This window comes from Trichoplusia ni, chromosome 7, assembly GCF_003590095.1.
Source record: "Trichoplusia ni isolate ovarian cell line Hi5 chromosome 7, tn1, whole genome shotgun sequence".
Lineage (NCBI taxonomy): Eukaryota > Metazoa > Arthropoda > Insecta > Lepidoptera > Noctuidae > Trichoplusia > Trichoplusia ni.
In genome coordinates, this window is record NC_039484.1 from 8,445,060 (window position 1) to 8,469,993 (window position 24,934).

The 24,934-nt window shown below is 33.0% G+C and overlaps 1 protein-coding gene across 3 annotated transcripts; it reads right to left on the minus strand.

Annotated features, from left to right (window-relative positions):
• Positions 1-1,860: 1,860 nt before the first annotated feature.
• LOC113495931 (fasciclin-2-like) lies at positions 1,861-24,017 on the minus strand. 3 transcript variants are annotated; one of them, XM_026874929.1, is made up of 16 exons: positions 23,259-24,017; positions 11,152-11,305; positions 10,537-10,691; positions 10,088-10,221; positions 9,715-9,858; positions 9,412-9,546; positions 9,015-9,161; positions 8,495-8,637; positions 8,115-8,209; positions 7,569-7,716; positions 7,074-7,290; positions 5,747-6,024; positions 4,730-4,856; positions 3,450-3,615; positions 2,892-3,078; positions 1,861-2,501 (listed from the first exon to the last, which is right to left on the minus strand). In XM_026874929.1, the coding sequence occupies exons 1-16, from the start codon at positions 23,308-23,310 to the stop codon at positions 2,366-2,368; spliced, it is 2,418 nt and encodes an 805-aa protein (XP_026730730.1). In that variant the 5' UTR covers positions 23,311-24,017; the 3' UTR covers positions 1,861-2,365. The 3 variants fall into 3 exon arrangements, with proteins under 3 accessions (XP_026730730.1, XP_026730731.1, XP_026730733.1); XM_026874930.1 differs by lacking the exon at positions 23,259-24,017 and adding an exon at positions 21,037-21,273; XM_026874932.1 differs by lacking the exon at positions 23,259-24,017 and having other exon boundaries at positions 10,537-10,686; positions 11,152-11,216.
• Between the last annotated feature and the right edge of the window lie 917 nt (positions 24,018-24,934).

Genomic DNA, 24,934 nt, shown 5'->3' on the forward strand with positions numbered 1-24,934 from the left:
CTATTGTAAATCATTTTTCGTATGGTGATTCGGGGCTCAGGGGCGACTTGTGCTGACTTGAGTAAATCAAATCTTAAAATTTTTAAGTACCACTTTTGAGCTCAGCCACTCTTAAAAATCGTAGATAGTCGATATTTCTGGAGTAGTAATCGTACAAATAAGGGCCATATCTATAACATTTAGGATAATAATATACTAATATATAAACCTGAAGAGTTTGTTTGTTTGTTTGTTTGAACGCGCTAATCTCAGGAACTACTGGTCCAAATTGAAAAATTCTTTTTGTGTTGAGTAGACAATTAATCGAGGAAGGCTTTAGGCTATAAACCATCACGCTGCGACTAATAGGAGCGAAGATACAATGGAAAATGTGAAAAAAAAACAGGAGGGGTATAAATCATAACTTACATCTTCTTCTACCCACGGGAACGAAGTCGCGGGCAACAGCTAGTTTAGGATAAAGTTAATCACTGACTTTGAGGCTACTTCAAATGGCTTGAACACACATTAACATAATCTTCTGCCAATGACAACTTTTAGGATTCAATTCGGTTGACTCTACCTTATAGGATAAACATGACCTGAATTCCGGTCCCTGTTAGAATAAGGAAAAAATAATTTTATTCATATTATGTAGATAGTAAGTTTAAATACACGGGGATTAGTGCAGGGGCACGCGTAGGCAGCATCTTAACTTCTGAGTCCTTTTAACATAATAATATGGAAAAAGAAAGAAAAAATGTATTTTCATAAACTTTAATATTCGTAAGATAAATGTACAAAGTTTTACAATAAACCTGTAAGTATACTGACTCAATCTTTGGTATAATAATTATGTTGTTCCTTTCTCTAGTGTTATGGGTTATTTCTACTTAATTAACGAATAAGATCCATTTCTTCTTAAAAAACTTAATCGTAGATTCTACATTTATAAAATTATTTAACGAAATCACTGTTGCGTGAAATTATAAAAACATGAAAAGATTAAATGTTGCAAAAAACAGAAATAAAATAGACAATATATATGTATATGTATTCCATATAACGGGTAAAAACTGCATTTTCTCTTCTTTTTACCCAAGTACATCAGAAAAACTGTAATTTCGAAATCAAATAACCTTGGCTCCTTTCAAAATGTCGAGGACGCATCATGGGTTTAAAGATGTACATTATTTTTTCAAAAAATAACAGAAATACAAGTCAAAAATAGACTATAACTAGCAGCTCCTTACTTTGAGACTGTAATAACAAAAAATATTACAAAATATTAAAATTTATCATCTTGGAAGCTTAAAGAGATAAATATTTAAATACTGTTATTAGCTAAAATGGGTTTGTACTATATTGTGATCTAAAAACTTTGAATAAAATATTTTATAAGTAACTTGTTAATATTCTAGACGCTGTATCAAAAACGACGCATAGCAAACTGCCACGTCTAGGAGTCATGCTGTCTCTATCATAGTACAGAAAATTGTAGAGTCAAATAGACAAATTGTAACGTCACTTAGCTAATTGTCTCTCTTCCCTACGACTAATAACATGATCGATTACAACTAAAGTTATGCTATAAATAATTATCTTATATTTACAAAATATAAAAGTACGTTATGAATAGCCAAAAGTTGTATACTTAGCTCTACATTCAATGGGAACTATAGGCAAAAATTATCAGGAAATTCAATCTGCATTTTGTCATTTTAGCAAGGTAATGAAAATTATGAGCGTGGGGAAAAAATATTTTATGTTTTCTATTACTTATTTACATGCCAATTTGTTGTTTCTTATGTATCGGTGAATAATAACATTACCTTATAATTATAATTACATAATTATAGTGATAAAATTATATTAAAAAATACATACTTAATTATTTTACAAACTTGACACTTGGTTTCGTCGTATCGCTTTTACTTTTAATATGTAACCATAAATAAAATATAAGAAAAATTGTAATTGGAATTTGGATAGTGTTCCATTTAATATAAAGACTATACAAAACGATGTTATTGGAATTTGGATATTTTTTCTTTTAAGTAATTTAAAAATTTAATTGCGTTTTAAAATTCCCTGCTTTAACCAGGTTAAACCAGGAACATATTGTTGATACAAAATTACAATTTTATTATTCAAAAATCAAATGAATTTAATCGCAGATACACTTCGAAATTTGTAATTAAAGAACAGCTTAAGCACATCAACAAACCGATAAACTCTCATTTCTTTACCAGTCTTCAACAGCTATCACGACATATTTACCTACTCCAAAGGAAAGTCCTCAAAAGGTAAAAGATAAAAGTAAAGCAACAGATTTCCCGAAAGAATGGCACGGTTCACAGTCCTAAACGTTTTAAAATTCCTCACTCTAAACAGAGGAATGTTTCCCGGTAATAATGCCAGTGGTCTTATTGTATTCGTACTCTTTGTGCCCATTGTTGGGCCTCCTCAAAGTATCGTCTGTGCCCGATTCCCCGTTGTCTTTCAACAGACCTTTCTTGTCACTGAAAATCAATAAGACGTTAGCGTTATTTAAAAGCTTTAGAAAAAACGAGGTTAAGGTGACGCAATCCAAGACAAATTATACTCGATTTTTCATTAATCTTTCCGAGAATTGGATTTTGCTTGATTGAATTGAAGATGACTTACTTAATTTAGATTTGATTTGTCGTTTATTACTTTTCGTTTTAATTAACAGGAAAATTTTGATATTCGTAGCTTGAGCTTTTAATGAGCCGTTTCATTAGTAAGTCTCTTATTATTTTAACAAGAGTTCTTGAAATCTTGAAATTGTTATAACGACAGGAAAAAGTAAACCTACCAATTACTAAAATTTGGTGGCGACATCAATATACGTCATAATTAATGTAAAAGAAAATTTGGTTTCCACTTACCGGGAGTTCAATTCACTCGGTTTCCTTTTTTTGTTCTTCTTGGAACAGCAGCTTGCTATCATGCCCTGCTTTCGCCAGAAAAACAGTAATAAGTCTATTAATACTATGGCGAGGACTATGATTATTACTGCTATGCCTATAACTGCGCCGGCTGATATAGCTGGTAAATCTTCACTCATCATTGAAGCTGTGAAATAAAAACATTTATTATTGATGTAGATTTTGAAAATTTGATTGTAGAAGAGACCAAATCACAAGCTTGGACAACAATCTAATTAAACTTTTGATCGTCAATAGATTTGCAAAATAATTTTCATTTAATTTTAATGTACCGTTTTAAAAACATATTTTTTAAATAGTTTAACTATTAAGTCTTCAATTTGGGGAAAGTGCAGTTTAAACACAAAACATACGACTCTCGTATATAAGGTATGTGTGATGCGACACTGGCTTTGCTGTCAACAATTGTAGTAATACAAAAGGTATTTGTCAGATATTACTCTCACAGAAAGATACTGCTCAGTATCTAAAACAAATGGATCAAGACCAATAATATACCTGGAATAGTTAACGAGAAGTTAGCAGGTGTAGAGTTGCCTTCTACATTATGTGCGATCAGTTCGAAGTAGTAGGTGGAGTTGTGTTGCAGGTCCTTGACTTCCAGCTCAGTAGCCGCGTCTAGCCTCACCTCCGTGCAGGCGCCCTCGTCAAAGCTGTCGGTCATCTGTAAGAATGTTTCAAGTGGTATTTAGCTGTTGTGGTATTAAGAATATTTGTAATAGACAGAAAAAAAGGCCTGTTGCAAGCAGAGGGTGATGCCTTCCGGAGATGATGATGAAAATAATGATTCTTTAAATTTTTGTTGCCAGGGGTATGTAGAGCACTGTATATTTGTTTCTACAATTTTCTTAGCAGAAACAAAATGGGAGCTAAACATTTAGAGTAATCCAAAAGTAGAGTCAAATATGTAATTGCATGTTACTACGTTACGTAACATGTGGAATTAGTTCGGTTTACATAATAATAATAAAAAAATATAATAATTTAAACGAAGACACAGGTTTTCAAAACTCTGGTAGGTCATATTCATATTTTGCTCACAATCTGTGTAGTCTGACTAAAATCGTTTGTAAAAATTTTGAACGGAAGCCGAGAACGGTAGAAGAATAAAGGCAAAATTAAAAATTTTAGCTCTACTTTTTCGCTTCTTCAATTAATGCAAAATCTAATTTTTCGCTTACGTTAACGTCCTATCAAATCGATCTCATTGTTTACTAAAATACGATATCGATATCGGAAAATGACTTCTCATTTAACAAATTAATGATTTAAAAAGCAATCCAAATAGGTTTTTACAAAAATTGTTACGAGGAAGTCATTATTGCTGGTAAAAATAACATCGGCTGTGAATATACTTTCGTGGTAGAAGGAAAAACAAATATCTAGTTACTCCATTAATTTGTGTATTTCGTTATAACAATTATTGGACTTCAAATATCATACTGAAATACTTGGAATATTCATGAGTTTTTGAGATGCAAATAATGGTAAAATGTAACATATTATTATTACCTATGGTTAAGATGATAATACATGGTTCGTTCCGTACAGTAGTAATTAAGGCTATTGTAATAAACAAATTCTTTTTCCAGAGTAAATAACACCATACTATGAAAATATCATAATTTCCAGTATAAAGTTTAAAATATATTTAAACAACAAATACAATAAAATTTAACAGTATCGATAATCTAAACTAATACAAACTATAGGGCAATAACATTACTCTGTACCCACTAATACCCATTCGCTGTCTAATGACGTCACAGAAGACCTACCTGGCAGTATCGAAGGACATAGTAATCTATGGGCTCGCCATTGTCTTCGGGTTCTCTCCACTTTAGCACCTTGCTCGATGAGATCTGGAGCGCGTCCACTTGCCATATCGGTGGCTCTGGGGCTGACCTACAAAGTTATAATGAGGCTTACGAAACAGAAATAGAACAGAGCTTATGTAGAAAAACGTCTGCTAAAATTTGAATTGTAAAGTATGTGATGCGGTACAGGCGGGAAAATTAATCGGTAAAAATCTCAGGGTCAGCGTTATTCTGTTTTGGGATGTAGAATCTGTTGCCGCCTATATTTGCCTGACGTAGCTTAACACATCCTTGAAAGTTTTCTGGGACGATTATGTGTACCGATATATTACTGTTGCAGACCACACAAATGTAATAGTTTTAAAAGTCATTCATGAAAGTCAATGAAAATTAATGTGAACAAAAATTTAGTTCATTAAGTATTGAAATTCTATTCTATTGTTAGTTTTCTTAATTGTTAAAAATATTTAGAGCAAGACAAACAGTATCTAGAAAGATAGTTAATTAAAAACAGTGAGTCTGAAAATAGAATGAATTTTACTAAAAGAATTTCGAGTTTTGTAGAATTATTTACTTTCATTGTCTGTATAATAATTTAAAAGTAATTTCTTCCCGAATACTGAGATACAGATATTTTTTGTAACAGTCCGTCAATTTCAATCAATTTTTTCGTCTATAAAATTGGTTTAATTCCGTCAAGTACCAGTCTTGTTAAGAATACTGCTTCGTCATCTTAATTATCAAAACTTGTTACCAAAGTAATGTACGCTGACTATAATGACGTCTTTTAATGTTGATACTGGAGTAAAAAATATAGTATAGTTTGACTTTGAATTAAAGGAGACGGAAATACAACTTTGAGTCATGTTGATACATATAGCAATCTATAGCTAGGCAAGTACGATAGGAAACGGGATCGAAAATAACTCTTGCTGCAATAACAACAAAGATGAAAATCGTAAGTCGTTCAGTACTTACTTATCCATAGTATCAAACTCGACGGTATCGCTCCAGTGTCCGGCGCCGACGCGGTTGATGGCGGCGAACCTGATGTGGTACGTAGTGTTGGGCCGCAGCTTCTCCAACTTGAAAGGAATTCCAATCGCCCAAGTTCTGTTCGGGTGGATATTTGTGACGTCATAGTTGTTTGCTTCGTCGTACTCGGCGATGTAACCGATGACGCTCGGGCCATCGTTGGACGATGGGGGTTCGATTTCGAAAGTGGCTGATGTTGCGGTCGCGACGATAGTGGTAGCCTGGTACAAACGTTATAAATGGTTGCTGTTACTTAATTATTCGATAGGTAATTATGCTATTTGGATAAAACCAAAGTTACCAATACCAAGTATCTTTTTTTTAATATTCGGGGAAAATCGTACCAATCGTTACACGTACGAAATTAATATTTGGTTACTTTCAGTTGTTATGAAATATAATCTCTCTTTCAATGTCTTTTGAAAGTCATTAATACTATAACTACCACGTAAAACATACAACAATATCGTAAAATGCAAATCAATATTGGGTAAAGTCGCTATTTGTAATTAGGAACCTAAGTGTTTTAACAAAATTTTAAGGTTAATAAGCTAGTCACTCTAATTAAAACATGTTTTGAATAAAGTGACAGAGTTGATAGTCGCATTTATAAACTTAAATTGTCAATTACTCGAATACTGAAAATTTGTGGAACACTTGCAAAGTTACGCAACAAAGCTGAAAATACAAGCTCCTCGTTCAATTTCAAAGAAGTGAGAAGCCATAATGACAGATTCTATTTGTGATTCAAATTAACTTTGTGTTTGTTTAGTAACAGACTTTAAAATACTTAACTCAGCTGCCTTAATGTATGCAGAATTTAAATTCTTTGGTTGTGTGAAGATAGAAAAGGTCATGGCTTTGGTTCGTGATTTGTTAAGTGTGCTCAATAGAGGAAGTAGTGCGAGCAATGTTTTAAAATTCAGACCAGACATTTAACTCTAGTTCATTTCGCTTTTCCAAGTCACATATTCTCTTTGTTTAAAGATACTACTAACGATTAAGGATATTGTACATGTTGAGGTAATTGTAGTTTTGTAGTTATCGTGCTGGATAGTTAACATTCTTCATTAGAATTTCATGGAATTACTTTGGAACATAATTACTTTGGAAATACATGGAATTAAAAAAAATGTGCCTGAAAGAATAATAATTGTATTTTTTTTAATAAAGGGTTATTGAAAAAAAAAAACATGTTTTCATTCATTAGTTTGGGGTTTTATAAAGCCACTCTTATGGCAAGAAGCAGATGATCTATTTTTGTACTCACGTTCAGAACTGGTCCTGGCGGAAATCCTTTTCTTATATAATAAGCTTTGATAGTCTCACCAATCTCATTTTTGGCTTTACATTCGTGTTTGCCGTAAGGAGCAAACTGGTCGGTGAAGAGGAACGAATGCTCTAACTGACTGTCGTAGTCCAGAACTATGCTGTCTATTGTCGGCATGTCTTCGTTACCGATAGTCGAGAAGTTACCCTTCCAATACCTGTGAAGAAGTAATCAATAATGATATTTTATTTAAGGACTAATATGAGTTGTTACATCACCTTAAATATTATAATTGTTATTTTCTCTGAAGTGACGTCAGAATTTGAAGAAATGCGGTACGTGTTGGCTTTTTCACAAAATCGTTGCTTTATAATAGGAACTTGGGAATATTTAAATAATTTTTTTTTTCAAGATTTACGAAGAAGTTTACCAAAACTATATGCTAGAGAAAAAAATACAGTAATATATGTTAACAAATGTTCATCGATAACTTACATCCAAGTAGTATTAGATGGTGGATTGCTTTCGTGGGCACAACTGATGTTAATTCTTTCTCCACTCCATCCCCATAACGTCTCGATAGGTTCAACGAAATATGGCTTGTGTAGTACTGTTAGGTATATCGCCTCTGTTGTCATGTCCACTGGTGAAAAAAAGGATCAAGTAAGTTATCACATGAAACATTAACTAACAAACAAACAGAAGCAGTCACAGATAGTACAACAAGTATCAAAAAATTACTTTAGTTATTTTCAATTTTAGGTCAACACACCAAACCGCGATTTCTGTGATCCACAAATACTTGTCCTGAGTCTGGGTGTCTTAGTGCATGTGACTTGAATGTTGCAAACTAAAAAGGAGGGGTCTCCAAAATAGGGGGTAGGAAAAAGAAGGATTTATTCTTCTTCAATTTACCTAATTGTAATTTGATAATATGTATTCTACTTCATTGGAAGAAGTTAAATGTAATGGATACAATTTGTAGTTGAGCCCATTCGTACGCTAAACAGATTAATATATTATTATCCCAAAATCACTTACCAGAATTGCTTGCATTACAAACGTATATTCCCGCCTTTGATCTATTGGCAGTGAGAAGTGAAAAATTTGGTATCTCCTCATCATATTCGGTTTCCCTTAAACAAAAAATATTTTTCATTAATGAAGATCATTGAAACAGACCTGTAGTCACGAGGATCACTATATTCTTCTATATTGTTAAAAAGATTGGGCGTATGCGTCAGATTAAGATAGAAGTTGCCTTTTATACAACAGTAGGTAACCTACATCACATGCCGATATAATAAGTGAATGCTAAAACCTTACGACAGTTTACAAAAGCCGACTTCATTACTTAAATAATTGTTTATGTAATTCTTTAACCCCTCTTATTATTATAACACCCTTTCTAAATAACTTACCTTTCGTCGTCCCAACTTTTTCCTTCGTAAGTAATTGTTATATTCGGTTCAGGGATGCCAGTCGCGTTACAATACATCGGTATCTGATCACCTTCCGTCGCTGTTATGTTGAGGAAATCTATGATCTCTGGGTATGTGTGTACCTGTAACCGTAGTTCAAGGAGACTTTTAATATAAAACAGTTTGAAGTATTTCACTACTATCAACTAATAGCTTTTTAAGGGAACTTTTTTACATAGCAAAAAATGGGGTGTCAAAGTTGAAAAAAAAAAATAACCCCGACAATGGTTTTAAAAAGATAAGGTGGACAAAAAAGTATATTTAGAAGTACTATGTTATAAATAAAACAAGGTAATGAAATTATAGTCAACAATGTTTTTTTTACAATTAATCTACGAGTTCACCTTTTTTATGCTTTTACATATTAGTCAAGCACAATAGACATTTTCATGTAAAACAATGTACAATGTCTTTAAACCTTAAACTAACTAAAGTTAAAATGAAACAATGGATTAATTACCACAATGTCAATACTCTTTGTTGCGGAGCCGACAAAGTTCCGAGCGATGCACTCGTAAGTACCGGCGTCTTCTGCCTCTATGCTTGAAAACCGAATCGTGTTGTTTATAACTATTATTGAACTTGTGCTGTTGTTTTCTTCTGAGTTCTAGAATTATGGGAATATATTAGCAGTGTCAAGTTTGGGTATTGATATTTTACAATGAATATGCATTAATTAAATGCATTAAATGCTTCTGGTGAGCAAACACCGCCGCTTATGGATAAATGTTTCTAATTCATTAATGTATTTTCTGGATTATTAATTGAAGCATACTAAAACAATAAATCTACTCTTCTGCGACACCCAATAACTTAAGTTTCGACTAAAATGTTTACCCAACAATTGTTGTTCTTACGTTTTCAGGTTTCTTCCATATAAATTCAGGTTCAGGCAAGCCTTCAGCGTTGCATTGAATTGTAACCGGTTCACCAGCCGTAACAACTGCACCTGGACTTGCTGATAAGTCTGTTATCATTGGTGGAGTCATTACCTGAAGGGAAAAAATACTTATGTTTTTCTTTAATACGTCAACAGGTTTATATCCCAAAATGATTCTGACATCCTCAACCCATAAGGGAGGAAGATGATGATATATGAAACATAGGTCACTATCTCACTCACATGTTTGTTTGTTATATAGAGTCTCTTTCCCACTTACTTTAACATCTATATCTTCTTCGACTTCTTCGCCAGTTGACAGAACTGACGCTGAACATTTGTATATCCCATCATCGTCATTGTTGACATTCTTTATTATCAGCCCTGTTGGCATGAACTGATATTTTATAGTATCGTTGGTGATCTGTAAATAATTTTCCAATAAATAATCACCTATGGATTTTCAAGGGATGTTAAAAACAAATAAATATGATGTGATCTTTTTTTAAAGTATAATTTGTAACCATTGAAAATACAGTTCGTTATGCAATACAGGAGGCTGTTATGAACCAAAAGAATAACATACTGCCTAAAACGTATGTAATTGCTTATGGAATGGTTTTCAAAAGTTAAATGAAAAATAGACCATTTACCTCATGTTGCCCATCCTTTCCTCTATACCACCTAATAAAGGGTGGTGAAGCGCCTTTCGCTTCACACGTGATTAGAGAATCGTTGTTATGCACTATATACTGATTTAATGGAGTATTGAAGAAATATAATTGATCTGAAAGAGAAAGCTTCAATGCATCGAAATTGTAGAAAAAAGCAGTTTTTTTTCTAAAAAAGAATTAATTGGAAACAAGTGTGACAAGTTCGTTTATTAGTCGATCATTGTCGCAACGAAACAATTTTAGAATTATTATGTAGAATTTAATATGACACGATACACGAGTGTGTGATAGGAGAAAACAAAATCCTTTCCCATATAGTAAATAATAATATGGAACCTGGAGAATATGGAAAGAGACTGTTTCTTTAGTTTGATTTATTTTTCCCCCAAATCGGCAAAGTAGGGGCTAGAAAAAAAAAGGTGACTAACCATACACATCAATGTTGTGCTTCTGTGTGTATGTGCTGCCGTCGACATGTGCAACACACCTGAAGGTCCCAGCCATAGTCTTGCTTAGCTCTTGGATGAACAGAGACAGGCACTCACCCTGCTCCTCGGTGTACACATTTAAAGATGTACCTGGTCTTGTGAAAACAATGCTCTTATTTAGTTCTTGACGAATTATTTCTATAGAATATCTTCACTAACATTATAACATTTAAAATATCTAACGGATTTCGCACGCTTGTTTATCGAGAATGTCCAACTTGTTTCAGATGAAACTAAAGTCCTATAATATGAGCTGACGGGTTCAGAAGCCGCGATTCGACCCAGTTAATATACATGCGTTAGTGAAACCGTTGCATGGCATGGACTATCTTGACGACTATAATATCGCGCCATATCTTAAGTTGATCCAATATAACCCATAAGTCAAGGTGAATAAATAGGTGGAAAGAAAAAGAAAATCTTTTTGGACATAAAAGACCGAATAAAGTTAGATAAAAGTTAAATAATATTTTAATTCTCTTAACATCACTCCCACTGACTTATTTAAATTAGTCTAGATTCACTTTAGCATAACACAAAACGTATGTATCATACCGGCCCAGCTGTATGACTTTGTTGTTAGGGTCTAGCCATAGAAGTTCCCCCACAGTGTGACCGGGTTCCGTACAGCAACAGTCTTCGTAGAACACGCTCCCTGTTGTCACACTGCGATTGTTCTCGAAATTCTCTTGTATGCAGGCGGTACTGACTGCAACGGAAACGTTGTTAACAAAGATATGTCGTATGATGCTACCTTTGAATGACATTTCTGCTAACATACATGCGATATATCTGTTATGCAAATAGATTGAAGATGGACACAAATCAATATTCGGTATAAAATGTTATTGATTAACGAGTGCGTTAGTAATCTATATTGAAGTGGGATTTTTAAATTTGGTATCCTTAATACTAAAGTAGAATCTACAAGTTGTGATGTAACGATATATTTGCAGTATTGTAGATTTTTTTTATTAACTATAATACTAGACATACTTCTACAAGTACATAGTATTTAGAAAAATCGGAAAATAAACCTTTTTATTATATACGTAAATTCAGAGTGTACTGCCATGAAATAACTGTCATTTATTTAAACATTTATGATTAAATATAATGTTAGTTCTCTATGGCCTCATATACATTCTTTAAAACTAGGAGGAACTAACTATTGGGAAACACTTAACCAACGGCCGCAGACTCTAGTTCATTCATTATTCAAATTAGAAAGGAATAGCGGAAAACCGAGGATTTCTCGCTCGTACTTTTTTCTAAATTATCGGTTTTCAACTTATCTTGCAATATGAAATTTTACAATGTTATCGAAATTATAACTATTGTATATACTCAAACTATTCTTTATAATAATTCACCGAGATACTCATGAACGTACGTAATAATGTTATCTATAAATAAACCAAAATAACAAATGGGAAATCCTTCCATATATTACTTACGTCTCCACAATATAACTTCATATTAAGGGGAACCGTACTTATATTTGACGAGGTAGATTGCCCGAGTTTTCTTACGGCATAGCTTATTTAACTTTGGTGAAAGTCAGTCGTCGGGAAAGATCGCAATCCCGCTCTTTCGACGCGTAACGTAATATTAAACTTTTATATAAGTTCATTATCGGATCAGTTGAGTTTGTCGGGATTAGATCGCAGTTAAATATTACCCGAAAAATCATACAACTTATTATAGAGTTTGGAATGTAAAAAGTTTTGTCACAGATGGATTGTGTTATTTAAAACCGCAATATCTTTTATGATTAATTTTTTTACAAATTTGATCTGGATGAGTTATCTAAACGCTTCCTTATCTAAGCGGCAAATTTCCGGAAGTAGACCAGACCAGCAGCTAGACAACTCCAACTTTTAATCTCCAAATAGGTACAACATTGAATACTCATTTCAGGGCCAAGTACATATAATAGAATGTATAAAATCTAAGCCCATTTTGATGAGACATCTACTAAGATGTGATACATCTAAGTACTAGCTCACTAAAACTAAGTATTATGTTGTACTAAGTAAATCAATATCCAGTATCACCAAATATTGTAAACTTTATTCGCAACATCAAAGGTATCTAAACCTCCGCAAATCATTATTTTGTCCCGACAATATTACAAGAATCCCCACAGACGACAGATAGATAAAATCATCAGATAAAATTGACGGAGTGCCCGAAAATTGTGTTCGACCTGTGTCTTCTCGTAATCAATAGCGAAGGCTTATTGGTCGGACGTATTGAAAACCCCTATTCAGTGCTCCTAACGATGTTACTGCTACTGTTATTATAGCTATTCAACTGACTTATGGTACATAAAAGGGAAAATATTTACTTTTATAGATAGCTTTTTACGCGAAGTGGAAAATCTGAGAAGAGAAACAGCTCCTATCAGGACTGTTATCGTGTGTTTTGTATGAATTGTTAGCGTACAACTTGTTTTGGTACAATTTAAGATTTTGTTTATTTTCAGCTTATCTTGCTTTACAAAATGTCGATGTTTGCCATTGACATTTTGAATCACCGACCTATTCACCTTTACATCACACACTAAACTTATGTGAACTTAATGAATTGAAGCAGTTTAGAATCTCCCATTAATAAACAGTAAATTATGTAGTTATAAGACCACACATGTTGAGCTAAACATTAACACCAATGACGCATTTGCTTACAAGGAAACTTAATAAAGCTTGAACCATTAAAGGTCGTACGGAGCCGGTAATGTCTACATCATAATTAGTTATTAAACATGGATGTGGGCTCAGTGACTAGCGACCATGACCTAGCCAAGGTTATGCTAACGTCACGACATTCATATTTTGACAATGCAATTATCTTTCATTATGTATTGCAAAAACAGTGTTTTCGGCAAATATATTCATCAATTTAGTTCGATCGTATTAATGTTTAATGAAGTTTGACATCATTCAAATAACATTGTGTTTTCACAATTTGTGGTCTCTGTTCAATGTAAATATAGTTACAATATGAAATTGTTTTAAAATCATGTCTCGTTAAAGTATAATTCGAATGAGTGTGACTCTACAAAAGTAAACAAAAAACTATTTATTAAATAACGTATGGAAGTGAGCTTGTGCGCGACTATTAAATTTTAATGACCTCATAGTAAATAGTAATTTTATAAACAAACTGTGCCCGCTATAACACATACAAATTGTAAATTAAATTTTTCGTCGAGGGCTAATTAATTAATTTTATTGTACTGAAATATGAACCGTTTTAATTACCCAAAATTTCTGTGTTTTGGATCGGTGAGAAATGTCCTCAACTTTCGAAACTACACGCCAAAAAATAAACTTAATACAAACGACAAATTATTTTTATATCCATACAACACATAAGATTGTTTGCCGGTCCATAAAGAGTTTTTATTTAAATAAATATGTCAACATTATATTACAATTAGTCACTTCCGTCATTGAAACGAAATCATAAAAAGATACTATTTTTGTGAGTTCTTATAAGATCAAGTAATATTACTTCGTAAATCCTTATAAAAAGAAATTTACTAGATTAAATCTAAAAAAAACAAGAAATAAATTAACACACGTTACAGATCTCTAGATAAAGATCCCTTATGTCATTCAGTCAAGCACAGCCATGTCATGGATGGATCTGAATCATGTAGCTGAATATAATAATTTATGTTGGGAATTGTCTCATATCTTTAAAGGAATGCAAGGTCGGAACAATTTAGGACGTTAGAAACATCTATGTCATAAGGAGCAAAAGTTGTCACAATTTTATTTAATACTTCCTGCTCTTCAGTTGTGACGTAACTTTTATTCATATCGCGCGAAATGCTTGTTGAAATAATTAGGTGAAAATTGACCTTGACCTACCTAGCTAAGTTATTCGGCTGCCATGGATAGTTGTAGAAATAAAATGATCATTTGAGTGCTTTTTAACAGTACCTACCACAAAGTGAATCCACATGCAAACGGCACAAATTTATACCGACCAACTCTATGTACGTATTATTTATTATTAAGTAAACTACCACCATAACAATGTAAAGTGTATCATCACATCACATTAGTAGATTCCTACTTTCACTTTCATCGCCCCGTTTTTGCGTACGCCACAAAACAAGAGAAAATCTTAAAAAATATCTTCTTCGTAAATCCAAGGAACACTTTCCTTCCCCCTAAATTATCGGTTCGTTAGCGGGAAAGCATTGGAAACGGCGCAAGCCACTACGATTTAATGTTATTTCTCCCAAGTGTAGGAATTAGCACATGGAAAACATCGGGGGGAAAGCCCTCACGTTATTTTTATAGAAAAAAAACCTATAAAATGAGCGTGAGATTTAAATGAGGGGGTCCGAGAGAATATCGCTTTTCAATACAGGTTATTGATCAGTTTTTTGGTTTTCAGTAAACCATCTAACTGGCAGGCAACAATTTTAAACTAATATCGACCTTATGTAAGAACAAAGAGGCTTACTTTCGCTACTCATTGGAGGATTGTAGGGCGTTATTAAACCGAAATCAGGTTTCAGGAATATGTTTTTTTGTATGTAATATTTTCCAATGTAATTGAAAAGCAATGTAAGTTTTATAGAATAAACGTTTATTAAGCTTCGTTCAAAAACGTACACGAGGTGTCAAAAATATTGAAGATTTTTTTTTGCATTTTTTAGTTTGCAATAGTATTTTATTACCTTCGAAACCACAATACAATTCATATTATATACTCGGCAAGTGGATTGCAGATATAAAAAAAAATCACTTTGTTGGAATTGTATGTAGATTATTTATATGTATAAAGAATAAATCAAGATAACGTTTATTACTTATTATTTAAAATATCCATCCAGATATTACGAAAACATTTATCACTGTTTCTAAAACACAGTTACGCATGTACCAAACCTACCCGTACGATGATAAAACAACAACCTAGCCAAAATTACTTTCATAGATCATGTCTCCACCACCCCCCTACCACGGTATCAGGCTAATCGTCATATAATTTACTCGTTATATTATCGACACTTGTTACCAGTCGGCCGGCGTGCGCGAAGTATTATTAAAGTGACATAAACTATCGTCGCCGCGTCGTCGTTCAATTAAGCCCCATTACAACGCTATTATAGCTACGTACTTGTTTGTTAAACACAAATTGTTTCGCGTACTTTATATACGTATTATATTCAATGTAATCTTCTTCTTTGCTAATATTTGAACTCTCCTCCTAGTTTGAGATACCTAGTCTCCCTCCTAGTCTGTACAACTGATATATTTCTTTCGTACTTGCAAATTCATAGTTGTTTGTATTCATTGGTTTATGCAAAGTATGTGCTATATCTTTAAGATTATCTGTTGCTCCATCTTTTTTTGTATTGTCTGAATAGATCGTTTTCCATTGTTATTGTCATATAGTCAGCCTATTTCTAACGTCAAAAAACCAACGTCGTTTGTTGAATCGAATGTAATATATAAATAAATTAGAATGGAATTACCCATGACAATTCGCAATCATAAATGAGTAACAGACATCTCCCACAAACTATATTTCATTCATACACAAACTTTATTATGTATGAAAATAACCCAAATTTATTGTACATAAAATGTGACCACTGACATTGAGTGCACATGGGTGTTAATCACTGTCCATCTGAATAAAACAAAAATAGCTGGCGCGTCACGGTGTAGCTCACAAAACAATGTCAGACTGACTAAGGGACCTATTATGATAGCATAAAATATAATAAACTAGTCTCTACTATTGCCATTGATTACGCATGCTTTATTATTTTGACAGGAATACCAATAAAGTTGTCATCAAGCAAAATAAAGAGTGTAAATAGTAAAGTCTATATATTACATACCACATTACAAAAATCTCAGTATAATATTGTTTACTCAATTTATTTATAACAACCCCACTGCCGGGCAAAGTCCAAACCATCGAAATAAAGCTCTTAATTCGTTCTTAAGCGTTTCATGATCATAAAAGTTTAAACATTTTGCGGTCACGATACATTCTTGATACGTTACGAAATATAGCAACGTCTTCATAATAGGGACCTGAATTATGAGAATAGGAGCCAGTAATAATTGAGCTAAACTCCATTGTCGAACTAGGTGGTGGATGTTTGTGGGGCCTAGTTAGCCAATTAGTGTTCTAAATAATTTGGAACAGATGGATGGAGGTTTAATCAGTACATTTTGAATTGGGTTCTGGTTCTAGGAACAATCCTACTTCCATTTGGTACGCTCATAGTTTACAACTTGGATTAACACAGGATAGTTTTTATTCCGATTTCGATCATTTTCGATTTGCAGCGGGTACTATGGGCGACAGTAGCCTTACAATAAGCCATTGTAAAATATATTGTTAGTTGATTGTTCTCGTTTGTCCGCACGCAGTTTATGCAAGTCATCAATCTTAGTTGAAAGACGAGTATTTGTGTATTAGGTTGTAATGTGCCTTTACATATCAGTATTTATTGGTTCTTAATGATACTGAGTGAATACGATTTTTGCTTCCCCGTATCATATTTATTGCAACTTAGTTTCAACAACAAGAAGGCAAATGCCATAAAAAATATTCATAGTGCTAAGTAAATAGAAACAGTCTATTCTGAAATATTCTACTTTCAAAAATAACGTTGACGACTTCGAGGAAATTCGTTCAAATTTTGAAAAATTAATAAACAAAACAAAATCAATGAAAACATAAGTCATGTGATATCAGAACAAAAGGCATTTCTATAAATGCTCTCCAGCTATCGAAATGATATCGGTCTGACTGGAGTCTAAAGAAAACTAGAAATGATATATTTTCTCACAAGGTATTTGAATACCTTCGTCAAGTACTTGACACGGGATATGAATGGAATTGGACATCTGCACGGATATGAATATTTCCCGTTTTTGTCGGAAGACGTATTCATTTTATTGTAATGGCGGTGCTATCATTAAGTATAGTGTTTTACGTCCGTTTCTTTGACATAGCTCGACAATAATTCTACAGACTCTTATCCCTCTTTACGTAGAGACTACAATTTATGATTTGTGTCATGATTGCACAAAATACACGACTTCTGTTTCGAATAAAAGGAAGCACATGAATCTTTTTTTGGAAACGCAGGGGAATCTTCATGGTCAACCACCTCCTTGAGGGAAGAAGTGGCGAAAAAGCCTAAACCATCGTGCATCGCCATACGCGTTTGAATGTCGGTGCATGGCAATACGTTGAATTAATAGTGCAAAAACGCGATTAACCCTTTTCCAATTTTACGTTTAAGTGTCAGGTTACGAAATTATCTTCGGTGAAATTAAAAGCTTTTTTCAAAAATTTTGCCTTGTTTTTAGGTGATACAAAAAGCCAATGTATAGAATATCGTATGGTAGCTATAGCAGTCGCTAACATGTACCCATCACATTTTTACGACCAAAAACCGTATTCTAATCACAATAGTTTCTCACTAACGACGCTCGTTAATATTTTGTTCTCCTATAAGTTCTAAAATAGGTGTGATCATAAAAGCTATATTAGGTCATGGGCTATAAGTTCCCTATAAATAGTTACGATACATCTGGAACTAATTAGGGCATGCATTGTGACGTGCTTCGGCGCTATTGTGAGATAAAATCAGCTTTATAGGAACATTAAAGGTAATCAAGTTAATTAGTCTGCGGAAGGAGGTTTGAATTGACTAGATTTTTTTTAAGTTTTAGTTAGGGATCAAGGTTTTTGGGACCTTACATTATTTCATTTTATGCTCCATTCGTCCCATGGCAATATAAATTAATCTCATAAAGATCAAAATAACGTACGTAATAAGGAAACATAATTATTTTGAAAGTATCTTCTTCTATTACCGTTTCAAGTTTCTAAATGGTTTTATTTTTGCGTAAAATGTTGGATACATTAGTCTAAAAGCCTGATCCCTTATTAAGAGTAAATAAGAGTGGTTTTGGATGAACATGAAAAGTATTTATAAAACAGGCACTTCTTTTTCGGTAACATTGGAATATTGGTGGGTAAATTTAGTTTATTCCTTGCGTGTAATTTTAATCTGAATAGGTTTTAGAAGTCCAGACATGAACTATTAATAAATGTTTCTAATATGCGGTAAGGCTAGCTTTTCCTAACATACATGCAGTAATGTTTCTTCAACCATTAAATTAATATTTTTTAGTACAACCACTATATGTATAGCATAAGCTGTACCAAAGTCCTAAGGGTTCCTACTCCTATACCTAGATGAAGAATCGAGAAAAGAAATACTTATTTGAATAAACCAGTTTCATTCTTAATATTTTGTTTTATGTCAGTCAAGAACCGACGTTATTATCCAATTGAATAAATTTCGTGAACGATATTAGTCTTGGAGCTTAATAAGGGCAAATCAGGAGTAAGTATTTGAGTTCCGACCTTAAACGTTCATCGTAAAACTCAAATAAAGTAAGATACATTGACCTAATACCATACCCGAGCAACAAGTAGCTACACAATACAAGTCAAATGAAAATCCCTTTTTGGTAGAATTTTATTATGACTGACGTAGTTTTTTTTGCCGATTGAGAATTCGTTGAAAATTTTTCGGACGTAAAATATACGAACGGAACAAATACAAAAAGGTTTAGTTTTTTTTTTAATTTTAATTCTAGGAAATGTTACAGTTTTTTACTGAACGGCTTAAAGCGAAAAACACTAACAGTATTCAGAGAATTTTATTTTTCCAGTATTCAATAATATAAAAATCGGGTAATGATAGCCAGTTCAAATAACCTCCGATTTTGGGTTAGTAATTTAGTAGAACTTGAGAGAAAATTCGACTAAAGGTGTGTGGAATCGTTCGGCAATTAGTATTTACACATTTCCACTAAAATACTCACTTAAAACACTAAGACAATGAAAGTCGAGTATCGCATCAAGTAATATTGTACAGAGAAAGCAAAAACCGGCTTCTTTCATCTGAACACATATGAAGTACCACGCATCCCATTTAGTGGCACCATGACACAAATAATGGGCCTCATAATTTCAGGAATTGATAACGTCACGTTTGCTTAACGAGCTCAACTAGTCGGTGACCGAACGCATCAAATTGTCGTTGATGCACGCTCCTAACGTTACGCTTTTAAATATTTTGTTACGGTAACTAACACTTGTTTGTATGGAACCGAGTGCGTTTTGCAATGCTGTTTATTTAGCTATTATTGTAATGTTTGTTGAGCTATTATGAGACTGAACACGAAATTGTTTTGTTTTTCTCTGTTTTTATATAACCCTGCTTAAAACTGAAATTTACACGGAAATAAACTAGTCCTCAATTGCAGGATCACTTGAAGTATCGACAATATTTTATCCTCTTGATTTTGCTTATAAAGAATACATTTATTTACGTGAGCCACTACCCAATATAATTGGTAAAAGGCTAGGATGATGATGATTTACTGAAGGAATTTACTTTTTTTTAGTTTTTTACAACCATTAACTCTTTGTCTCCCTATCACTTTAGACACTAGTTTAAAAGACAATTAAATCTGATATGATAATATTTTGTTGTAAGGCTAACATTTTATTAGTCTGAACCAAATGTTGCCGAACATAATTCTAAGTTTTCAGTTCTCAAGTAAGTGTCATATATTATTTAAACCTAAATTAAAATACCGATGCATTGTAGCGATTGTACCGATGTTTGTAGTATTTTTTACTTTTTCAATTATGCTCATGTGTTATGAATCATGTGTAGTACTTTTTAAATTATGCTCGTGGTGGTTATTTGATAGATATACTAATTCTATTGATATTCCGTTTCACAAATACAGTGAATTATCAAACACTAAATACACACATTTACAAAACATTAACATGTTTATTCTGCCTCCCGATTCGTACTCGATTTCAAATATTTACACTGTGAGCATTTGACGTGATATTTAAACTAACTTTAATAGGAATGTAAATATACGCAACATTTGTTTAGATACCAAAATAAATCTTATTGCTATCGAGAATTCTTCAATTTCGTCCCTAGGAAGTGGAGTCTAAAAATAACATCTGAAAATTGCGATCAAAAGAAAATGCTGTTATTTATTTATCTCTAACGGAACATGCAGGTTCCTGCAAAAGTGTTATATTACACAACATAATGTTCGTAATAATTACTTTCAGGTAAGAAAAGACGGTAGTGCGTTTTATAGTTTTGTTTCTTCACGTTGATTCCGCATTAAAAAATCGAATCCGTTTTAAATTATGGCCACAAACTTTCATATTTCATGAGTTTCTATTAGACCTTCGAGGTTATCGATACTTAAAAAAAAAATCCTGACACTATTGGAATGTTAGTTATGGTGATTATTCATAATAGATTTGAATCAATATTGTTATAGTAAATACAAAGGGGTCAATAGATTAGTGATGGTGCTCTTGACCTACCCGTATGACGGTGATTTATTATTAGTTTCTATGAGTGGATCACTTGAGAGAATGATGATCACTTGGTACTGACGGGTTTCTTTTAATATGTTCGTACCGTCACCAACGAGATTGAGCTCGTATTACGTAATGTTTAGTTCCATTTCTAGGCGGTCACGAGGCCTCTATTCCTTGGTTGCTAAGCGCTATTAAAGACAAAAAATACTCTATCCCAATGCAAAATTGATTTTCATTATCTACTGTTCATTTTCCTATAAAATAAATTCTCAAAAGATTGAAATCATAAGATTACAGAAAAGATTGCGATTTATTTCAATTTTACTGAACCAGCAAAATTGAGTAATATCAAAAATGTATTTTATTTCGTTTTGACACACGACGCAGGAATAAACCGTTCAGAACGGTTTCAAGTTTGATAGACAGAATGAAAATTGAGTTGCACAAACTTCATTGTACTGAACACTGGAACATGTACATTTTGACAGCCCTATTTTCAGTTTTCCCAGACTTTGTTAAATATGTAGTAGATTGTGGTTTTAGTATCAACTATTCAGGTCGTCCGTTTGTAATGCGGAGAGCTAATTCCGTTCATTGAATTTAATTAAAATTATTGAATTAAAATCGACTAACCACAATCTGTAATTCTCGCAAACAAATAATGTGCTCGCCGACAACCCATCATGATTATAACTAAAACATGTTTTAAGGAGGTTTTCCATAAATTGATTGCATAATTAATTACAAGTTTAAATCGTCTTCGATACTTGTTGTCCTGGCACTACGCAGTAATTAGGTACAAAGTACTAAGGTACTTCAAGTATTTCTGATTTATCTTTGGTACGTCCAATTCACGATACCTAATGCATCTAATTCTGAATGTCATAGTAGCCCTAGTTTCTCGACTGGCTTTGAAGATACGTATGAATTACACAAGTAAAAAGGTTACATAACGTGTCCATATAATCATCGGAAATATAACACATAAAACCTTTTTCGAATGTTAGTAATGAATGCTGGATATAGCTCTGAAATTATCCACATACCGTTAGAAAACGTGACGGTCAGTGCGTGTTCCTACTGTGTATGCAATAAAGCTCCGGCCTTCAATCTGACCAAACCAAATATTATTATAAGAAGCGCATATGCATATTACATTGCTTAGTTGTCTAAATAAACCAATGAATATCTAAGTGTTTAAATGCATGGCAATAATATATGTAGAGAGTATATCAGTCTACCAAAATGCAGGCTCTTTACAAAGAAAAAAGTATGTCACGAGATACATTTAGGATAGACAAATGGGCCCTTCAAAAGGCTCTTATTTATGCGTAGAAGATTATATAACTTTAATCTATTACTTATTATTTACCGAATAGTCTACAATTTTAGTACAATTTAGAGCAATGTCTTTGCTTTTTTCTTGACTACAATGAAAGTCCTTGCCGTCAATCATGGCTGTTTGACACTAAAAGTGTCGGTCAAGATCATTGTCTATTGATACAATAACTTTAGAAACATTTCCATGAGAACCATTGGCTGGCATTGATTGCAAAATTACTTCGACCTTGTAACGTAGATGCAGGCCAGCTTTGTGATGTTATTCTTTAACTAAAAAAGACATGTTATGAGTCATTACGTTAAATAATAATGTATATATTAGTAGGTAACGCCAAGTTAATGATTAAAGTAACTTTTAATAAAACAAAGCTTATTTATTATTTTTTGTGTTTCCGTACTCTACGCATGAGGTAATTAATTTCTATACATAAATACAATAAAATATAAACTGACTATACCTTCACATTATTTTCATGTAATTTTAAGTTTCAAGATTTTTCCATCAAAATATACCTATTATAGTTTGTTTTTTTTCGGAGAGTGCTTCTCAAAACAGATTTTTTTTTAATCTTTAATATGTGAACCAACTACACGTTAAAGAATTGGTAGAGGTACAGTACTAAACATGTAATACCGATTAAGAGAGGAAATAATCTGTGGAAACATGTTCCTTGATTAACATACAAATTATAAGCTGGTCAATCATTACGTATTGGTTGCATGGAATGCAGGTCTTTAAAAGCTGGTAATGCCAAAGAACTATTACAATTTGCTTATAATTCCATTACATCGAGATAAGATAATAATTATGTTCTAATTTGATTCTTGAAAAAGCTTATTCGGAATCTGTAAACGATGCATAAAAATAAAAAATAAAAACTCACCTCGAAAACAAAATATCGCAAAAACGATACAAACAACAAAATTCTCCTTCATTTTGACAAATATTTTTTTAATTCAACAAAACACAACAACGTAAAGTTCAAGGCAGACACATTCTATTTTCGCGCCTTTTAAATTCAAATGCGTTCGAACGAAAAAAGAGTTGCGTTCCAATTCAAGTGATTGTTTATGGCTCGTGCAGATGCGGGCAAGGCTTGACACGACTGACTTGTGCCTCTATTTTACTGACACTGTGAGCTTGGAAATGGGACGTAATATTGAGTATAAACATCACGCTTATTTTTAGAGCATTTGAACTGTAGTAGATGGAATGTCATTCTGTATAGCATGGCGTACTACGACTCACAAAAAGACGTTAAATTAAAACCTTACGCAACTTTATACAAGTGGATTACCGCGTTTTTATAATGGCAAATTTGGGCGTTGTTTTTTGTTGTTATCTGTTTAATCGTTCCTCTCTCGTTAATGGGATGATATTTCATATTTTTATTCTTCCGGCACAATCACCCTTTCAACGGTCTCAGGGGTTCTAATTACGCACGAAAATGAACAAGCTGCGTGCTTTTCTCCCTACTTATATAAATTGTTCCTTCTTCGTTGTAGTAGCAGGATTGAAATGGGCTATAATGGTTCCAGAAGCTTAAAGGGTTGCGGTAAAGTAGCAACGTTGCCTAATCATGTTTGAAATGCGTTCTAATGGATTAATTGCGCTTACAAACCCCTGAATGCTGACAAAAGCAATCTATACAAAAGCTTAAAAACAAAGTTTAAAAATAATTGAGAAAAGGTTTGTGGGCACGATGGAGGTTATATTGCATAACAGAATTGTGCGAGTACCTGTTTTTTATGCTACATTGTTTTGGTAATCGTTTATTACAATAAAGTAAAGTTTAATTTGTGAAATTGACGATATACCAAGAAAATAGTCATCATAAATCCTGAAAATCCTGTAAATACTACCTAAGTTGTAGAGAAAAACTTGACTATTTTGGTACGGGTCATTCGAACCTTTCTGGGAAACTTGTTATCCTTTTGAATAGGCTATTTTAGTCATTTTCCTTAATTGCAAGAAAACGTAGCCGAGAGATGTTTCGTTACTGATGTTTTGGGTATTTCTTTCGCCACGTGTGTGTTTGGGTTAACAATAACTCGTTACAAATTGTATTGGATTGACAATCAAGTAATTACTTCTGAATATTGTCCATTTATAGATAAATTTCGTTTGAATTTCACAAATTGAAACGAAATTAATTATACCGAACGAAATAAAAAAATAATTTTGAAGGTTATTAAACATTATAAGATACTATCATATATATAGGCTCTACCAATTCCTTTATCAGACTTCTTCGACTGAACTAAATTAAAGACAAACCATAAAATACATAGTGGCTGTTCACAAAGTTCAGCACAAACTTTGAAGTACGCACGACGTACATCACTAGCACAGACTTACACAGTAATTTACTTTAGTTTCACTGCTTGATTAAATTTTGAATCGTCTCCCAGAACTAATATCTATAGTTGACATCTGTGCCAAGTTAAACCTGAGGCAAATGCCTGAAACCATCACGTTACTGTGATGCTCGTAACTTTATTACGGGGAAAGTTTTCGTAACGCGATCCCGGGGTAATATTACGCGGTACGTTTGTAACT

Excerpts from the sequence above, each read along its gene's own strand:
- LOC113495931 (XM_026874929.1), bottom strand. The coding sequence starts at position 23,310 with ATGAAGGAGAATTTTGTTGTTTGTATCGTTTTTGCGATATTTTGTTTT. Across the intron at positions 7,717-8,114 it reads TTGTAATGCAAGCAATTCTG|TGGACATGACAACAGAGGCG; the intron begins GTAAGTGATTTT and ends TTTTTTCACCAG. Across the intron at positions 2,502-2,891 it reads CCGAGTGAATTGAACTCCCG|TGACAAGAAAGGTCTGTTGA; the intron begins GTAAGTGGAAAC and ends ATTGATTTTCAG.